Source organism: Lygodium microphyllum, chromosome 30 (assembly GCF_053477565.2).
Source record: "Lygodium microphyllum isolate KBCC chromosome 30, Lygodium_microphyllum_v1.1.10, whole genome shotgun sequence".
NCBI classification, from domain to species: Eukaryota; Viridiplantae; Streptophyta; class Polypodiopsida; order Schizaeales; family Lygodiaceae; genus Lygodium; species Lygodium microphyllum.
This window is the reverse complement of record NC_141164.1, coordinates 58,167,701-58,175,384: the sequence shown is the minus strand read 5'-3', so window position 1 is coordinate 58,175,384 and position 7,684 is coordinate 58,167,701. Positions and strand designations below refer to the sequence as shown.

At 39.0% G+C, this 7,684-nt stretch overlaps 1 protein-coding gene across 1 annotated transcript; it reads left to right on the top strand.

The window, feature by feature from the left end:
- The first annotated feature begins 6,270 nt into the window (after window positions 1–6,270).
- Window positions 6,271–7,438, top strand: LOC148009879 (secreted LysM effector Blys4-like). The gene is made up of 3 exons (XM_087673382.1): window positions 6,271–6,422; window positions 6,699–6,868; window positions 7,165–7,438. Exons 1-3 carry the CDS (start codon window positions 6,371–6,373, stop codon window positions 7,177–7,179), a joined length of 237 nt encoding a protein of 78 aa, XP_087529508.1. The 5' UTR covers window positions 6,271–6,370; the 3' UTR covers window positions 7,180–7,438.
- Window positions 7,439–7,684: the final 246 nt, after the last annotated feature.

Genomic DNA, 7,684 nt, shown 5'->3' with positions numbered 1-7,684 from the left:
CAATGAAGAGATTGATCTGTTCGTGGATCTTGACGACAATGATCATGGGTAGTTGGCCCATCTGGAGGATGTGCAGGATCAAAGGGGGTGGATGTCGTGATGCTGCGCATCCGACGTGTGGAATCCACCAAAAATTTTGTGTCTATGACATTCGTGTTTTGTGTATACCTAGTCGTTGTATTTGCATTTTGTTCTGTGTGTGGCTTGCGTGTTTGTGTGTGTATGAACCCTAGATTTCCCATAAGTGTGTTTCCAGTTATCCTCTCAAACCTATGTGTGTGCGGTGACTTTGTTCCATTGTAAATAATATTATTTGTGTGTATTTATCTCTATGTGTGTGCCTGTCAAAAATATTGAAAAAAAAACCGATGCCAAGGAAGATTGCTGAAGCTGTCGAAGCGGTACAAGAAAACCTGGATCTAAGATAAGAAGAAATAAAAGAATTCCCTACAAGTGGATGACTAGGGACTGCTAGAGGAAACATCTGAAATAGACCTGAAGCTCACGGTTTGGAGACATACATGCTTCATGTGTTGGAGTTCAACATCGAGCCTAGAGAAGACTCTTCACCCTATTTATCCTAAGAAGCAAGCCTCTTGATGGAGGAACATGAGAGTTCATGTCTGGTGGAAGTGGTATGATTATCTTCACAATCAACGGGGTGTCATCAAACTGCCAACCCTTCTTTGAGTAGCTATTGATGTATCCAAGGGGATGGACTATTTGCACCAAAGTAACATTATACACAGAGATTTGGAGGCTACAAAAAGCTTAGGTATGTAAAGCTATTGGGGGGGGGGGGAGGGAGCTGGAAAAAGCTCAGTAGGAGGTTAGTTGAAGAACTGGTCCATTGGGCCACCATCGTTGCGTCTTTAATTATCTGTCCTGCACAACTTGGAGGCCCGGTCCTCGCTAATGATTTCACCGAGTGGCATGCCATGGAGGAGCCTGTTAGCAATCAATGGTATGGAGGGTGAAGAAGGCTCGATATTATCATGTTGCACTACTTAGAAGGAGTTAGACACATACTCTATTGTCTTCTAGAATGCTTTGATTCCAAGGGATTCAAACATCCCCACAGGGTAGAAAATCCAAAAATTATTGCCAACGAGACTCTTTTCAGCGTCAACGAGGTGGAGGCCCTATATGAGTTGTTCAAGAAAATAAGTAGCATTGTTATAGATGATGGCGTGATTAATAAGGAGGCATGATTAAACCTTGAAGACTCTTGGAAAAATCTGCAAAGCGAGTTTAAAGAGGATACTCTTGTTGGAAGATACCAGCAGTTGGATTACCATATTTTCTTGCCTTGATCATTTATTGGAGTTGAAGACATTCTCTTGAAGACTGGGTGACATATTTGAAGCTCTTGTAATATGATATAGATCTTGATGTGGTTTTCTTGAGAGGATTGACTCTCTTGATTGATCATTATATTTGTAATCCGTCTTGCCGCTTGTACTTGAACCAAAATTTTAATACACTTAAACCTTGTCATCAAAGTCTCGTCTTATAATTGTCTCGATCTGATCTTCCATCTTGGAATTTCTCAAGGACCTTTGTGGTCGCGACTTTGTTTTCAAAAACCCTTTGATAACGCCATCAATTAGTTTGATATCCCGAGGATATGGAGGAGATGTTGCAATTTTAGTCTATGCAGTGGTTGCATGAAGCTTTCATCACAACTTCTCGTGAAGAGATAGCGATCTCTATCAAGAGTGGGAATTCTTGAGGGAATGTAGTCCAAAGATGATCGCATGCTTTATTTTCTATCATATCTAGATCTTATGTGGAATAACTAATCTAACCATTTCAATGTATAGTACAAAATATATAGTATGGTATGGTCACGTGGATAACATTTTCATGCTGAGCACATTGACAAAATACACTCCACAACAGATTGTGGTATCATAGAAAATTTTGAGCAAGAGAGTTGACAGTGGCGGGCAACCGATCCAAATACCATAGTAGATGAGATGGAGTATTTTGGGAACTTGCAAAGTGTTTTCTTAGTGGATTACCGTAGCTTCTCCATGATCATATTTGATGTACATTGATTTAAAGTGGTATTGGAAGGAGCTTCGGCAACCATTCAACGAGATCTACCTCAATTTCTGGAGGTAGATTTCAAGAAACGATGGACAGCGGATCTACACAACATGTTTGTCTTGTTGTGTCATTGTGAACAAGTGCATGACCTTTTTAAAAAAAAACTTTATATACGACATGAAATAGTTACAAATGTTGATTCACTCTTATATGTGATATTGAACAAGTAATTGCAGGTTATCTTTTTTATGATGGCCATAGTGCAGGATGAGTCGAGGATGACCGATGAGGAGCTACATGACATATTCATACATATGTCTCTGATCATATGGCCCACTTTAGAGATATGGTGAACTTAGATTTATCACATACATCCTCTTGTTGTTCTATGAGGCCTACTTTAGTAGCTCAAATGATTCAATCTCCAGTAGGTGAGGTCAACACTATAGATTGGCCGTTGCAAACATGTAGATGATGTGAGCCCATGGTCGGTTCCAAAGAGGGTGGCTCATGTATGTGTTATAGAGGCATTGATGAGGTGTCTCCGTCTCATGGGTCTGGTGGATACTTATCACCTCCAAGATTTGTCACACCTATAGGGATATCTTCTCGCATGACTCTGGGTTTTTCACTCAACCATCCGCAAGTGGCCTTGCTATGGGTGCTGCTTTGAGAAGTAATACCCTTGCACGTACACCAGATGTACACAAGTCCCTTGGTTATCCCCAAGAGTGTGGTCGCAGGTGGGAGAGACCACACCTTATACATATCCTAGTAGGATATGGATACCTCATAGATGACAAGATAGGTGATGTGATCATGAATGATGAGGGGAGGGTGATGTCTCGCATGAGAGAGTTGTACCAACAAGTATTTAGGCACAATGTTTTGGAAAATTAGAATAATATACCAAAGGAGAGCAAGGACTATATAGTGGCATCTTTGCATGAGGATTTTTCGATACCTATAGTGGCATAGAGGTTTTTCACTAGGTAGATGATAGAGTGTATGCATGCATATATGTCACATAGATATTCAGACACATGAAGGGCAATCAAGAGTGACACCTCAAAGCCCAAGTGGTGGCTAGACGTAGAGAGGATAGACAGAGACTTAGGGAGGAGGCTATAGATTCTCTAGGGGACGATGGTGGAAACAATGGGAGGTAGCAAGGGCATGATTGGAGATAGGGGTTATGCATCATCTAGGGAGTGGTAGCCACCACAAGACTTATTTGGAGGCTTTCTTGTTTGGAATATCACTTGTAGTAACAACCTTGTCTCTAACAATACTATTATTATTTTTTTGCAGCACTCCATTACAAACCACAATATTTGTATCACTTTGAACGTCGATATGTGGCCTGTATCTTGTAGCAAAAATCTTTTAAGAGATAAATTGAATATCTACTAAACATAGCCTCATCCAATATGTTGAAATGCCATCATGCTATATATCATCAAAAAGCTTGTGAAGAGTAGGTTCTAAAATGTAATCTCTAACCGTTTTGAAGTTAATCTACAAAAAAATTACTATGCCCCTATTTTTTGAGAGAATATTTTTGTCAAACACTCTTAGAGGGGGTTCTCAAAACCTCAAATCTTCCCTATTTTTGGGACCATATTTTGAAAGACATGCGAAGTATGGTATGTCTTTGAATCCTTTTTAGTATTTCCTCCAAAAGGAGCCTTATTAAGTCATATCTTTGCGAAAGAAAGTATGGCTACTATCAAACCACCAAAGGTACAAAAATGCAAAAGGCTTAAGCTCCAATGAATTGTGGGATAAGTAAAATGGCATAGGAAGTACATCAACTACCTTTCCCATATATGTTGCCCAAAAACTACATTTACAAAGAAAGATATCCAATTTTTTTGGAGAGAATATACTGAAAAGTCTTTTGTTATTTTCAAGAGAATGCTAATGATGGCTCCTATTATGTAATCTCTTGTAAAGAAGCTAATTCCCACGCGAAACAATTAAACTAGAAATACAAAGAAATAGACTAAATTACTCAGAAACCATAGCCAAGGTGGCAAGGCTAAATGATATTACTATAAATGGCTGAGAATCAATTGATTAGAGGCTGCAACAACATGGTATGCATCCCAAGCTATAGTGGCCAAGAGTATGTACTCTCTTAGATGGTGGGAGGTTCAGATCTCAAACATGAAATGTTAGAAAGTGATAAAAAGATCCTTGGCTAGTTACAACTTAGCCTTTCATACTTAACCCTAGTAGCTAAATATTGACTAAGGTATTAAAGCATTTTTAATCTATTACAAGCCATCTCAGCCTAGAAGAGCTTTGTCGTCAAAGCTAAATTTGGGACAAGATACAAGGATGAGTACAACAATATCTTGAAATAGATAAAGTCATGTTGAAATAGAAGTCCATGCTCAAGAAGACCAAATAAGTCAATGAAGAAAGACATGTAAGTGAAACAAACTGCTATCCAAAACAGACTACAGTACAAATTTGGCCATATCTTGAAGTAGAAGTGTCCAATTTCCATGTATGAGATACAAAACTATAGAGGACAATATCTAGTATCTAGCCATGCCATCAAAATCAAATTTTGATAAAGATAAAGGAATTAACTTTAGTACATAAATTTATTATAGCAAGCTGGTTACTATTTTGTAAATGAACTATCCTCTTGAATAAGCCATGGAATTTGTTCCAAATGTGAAGCTTGTTGCCAAGAAGATTCTTCCATAGGCAAACCCTTCCACCTTAGAAGATATTCCATAAGAACTTGGTTTCTTAGAACCTTCTCCCACTTACCAATAATATTTTCAGGTTCATAAATGATAAAACCATCTTCATCAAGGGGAGGTAGTTCTTCAAGGACTTGGATTTCAAGGCCTACATACTTCTTGAGCTGAGATACATGAAAGACATTGTGGATGCATGTAGTTGAAGGTAAATCAAGTTGATAGTAGGCAAGATCCCCAACTCATTTAATTGTTTGGTATGGACCATAATACCTATGACCAAGTTTATTATGTCCTCCCTTAAGAGAAGCATATTAGAATTTTGGAGCCTTCAAGAAAACCCATTCACCTTTGACAAACTCCACATGTCCTCTTTTCTCATCTACATAGATCTTCATTATCTCTTGATCTTTTTCAATTTTATCTTTGCATTGCTTCATAAGAGCCTCCATCTTCTTTAACTCTTCATATCATGAGCATTAGGATTCACATCATCATAAAATAATGTGGAAGGCACTTGAATCTTATAGCCATATAATGCTTCAAAAAGAGACATTCCAATACTCATATGATGAGTATTATTATAATAAAATTTTGTAAGATGAAGCCAATGGTCCCATGCGTTTTGTGTATCATGGTAAAAATGACACAAGTAAATCTCTAGCCATTTATTGACCCTTTCAATTTGCATGTCTATTTGTGAATGAAAAGTCATACTAGGAGTCAAAATAGTCCCCATAGAAGAGAACAAACTCATCCAAAAGCTGCCCATAAATTTAGTGTCATGATTGGACACAATCTTTATTAGCATTCCATGAAGCTTAAAGACACATTTCATAAATTGATTAGCCACTTGCTTCGTTGTAAATTGAGCCTTTGTTGGAATGAAATGTGTTGATTTAATCAACCAGTCTAGCACCACATAAATGCTATTCTACCCATGTCTTGTTGTAGGCAATCCTATGATGAAATCCACACTAATATCAGTCCACTTCCCATGAGGAATAGGTAGTGGCTGAAGCAAACCATTGGGTCGAAGTGTGGAATACTTATTTTATTGACACTAAAGACTACTCATGACATAGTCTTTAACATCTCTCCAAATATCCTTCCAATAAAAGCTCATATGGATATTATCAAATGTTTTAAATAACCATGATGTCTCGCTAAAGGTGAAGAGTGCATCTCTTACAAAATTCGGTCTTTGAAAGATGATGTACTAGTTAAGAAAGCACATCCTTGATACCATAAAAGATCGCATTAAGATAATGCCAATCGAATGGTCCAATTAAAGGGAGAAATGTTAGAAACGCAGAAAAATGATCGTCCAAGCGCAGCCGGCCAGAATTAGAAGGTTCTTATATTAGCTTAATGGGAAAATTAAACAATTATAAGCTCGCCGGTGGCGATAATTAATATCGTTGGTGGAGCTCCCATCGTCTCAGTATATATATAGTAAGAGGAGTACTGTCTGCACCCAGTGCAACCGGCCGGCCGATTTTTATCGCCAATTAACATCAACGCAACGTCGTAGGCATTCAAGGCAGCGATCAGTAGAGGCGATTATAACAATTACGGCAGCTGGTGCCATTGGGAAGAAGATGCCTGCCGCAACACTAGCAGCGATGATGATGCTGGCAGCGTTTCTGATATGTATGGATCTCTGATCAACGTGGACTTGCAATATATATATGCTGCCACTATGCAGGGTTGCTTCGATTAATGTGAGGCGCAGCTAGCCATCTGATTATATAGGGTGTGGCTATGAGTTAAAACGGAATAGCGTGTGTGTGGCTAGCTATAATGGTTGTTGGTACTGGACTCGCGAGCTGTGATAGGATGGTTTATATATATTGAGGACGGGAAACTGGATCCCGATTAGTTTTGTGTGTGAAATGGGCATACGATCATGATTATGTTTTGCTGCAGTAGTGCGCGTGGAGGACATCGGGGTTGCGGCGACTTCGTGCAACTCTGCGGTGGTGGTGGAGAAGGGCGACACGTGCTTCGACCTCGCCAGGGAGGGCCACATCTCCGTGAAGAAATTCAAGAAGCTCAACCGTGGCATCGACTGCGACGATCTCCCCATTGGCAAGCAGGTAATCATCATCTCATCTTTTACCGATACTGCAAATTAGCCGAGGTATCGTTTATTTCCTCTGCCTCGTAGTTTTCGTAATTCTCGCGTACACATAACACCTGAACCTCCTCACAACTGTGCTTCGCCAGAAGAACAGTTGTTTAAGTATTCCTTTCACTAGAGGGCAAGGGATGCGGCACTTCCAATATCACTAAGTATCCAACTGGAAGCTTTTTTTTGTGTCATTCTATAATTATTAAAAGCTTCTTTACGATTCAGCTTCTCATTTACGTCTTTTTCTGGTTGCGTTTTCAGGTATGCCTTTCCTAAGGTTCAATGTGGCACATGGTATCCTTACACTTAAGGTGATAAAATGGCAAAGCTTCATGTGGCAACTCCATAGTCTTTCTCCTGCACGAAGTGGTGTATCTATCATTCCGACAGAATTGCATGGACCAACCTAGTTGATGTTGTCAAAGCTTTATTGAAGAATACCCTTTTCGAAGTCCTGTCCTTCTAGCATTTGATTCTCAACTTCCTTTTGTCGCACATTTCATTCTCAAATTTCTTTTGTCATACATTTCATGTTTGCACCAAGTGATGTCCTTTCAACATTTCATTCTCAAATCTCTTTTGTCACACATTTCATGTTCGCACCAACTTTTTAGATCTATGTTTCTTTACTTCCTTTATGAAGGGTGAGTGTTGTATAATTGACTCTAATGTATTCCCTAATTCCAACTAAAATGTATTCTTCTAGAACTATCTCTTTTATATGCCCACTCAGTATCCAGAAATGATGGAGATAAACATAGTGCTTACTCAAATGGTTCCT

Bases quoted from the DNA above. Each gene is read 5' to 3' on its own strand.
- LOC148009879 (XM_087673382.1), top strand. From the start codon at position 6,371: ATGCCTGCCGCAACACTAGCAGCGATGATGATGCTGGCAGCGTTTCTG. The intron at 6,423-6,698 runs GTATGGATCTCT...GTTTTGCTGCAG, and splicing joins GCTGGCAGCGTTTCTGATAT to TAGTGCGCGTGGAGGACATC.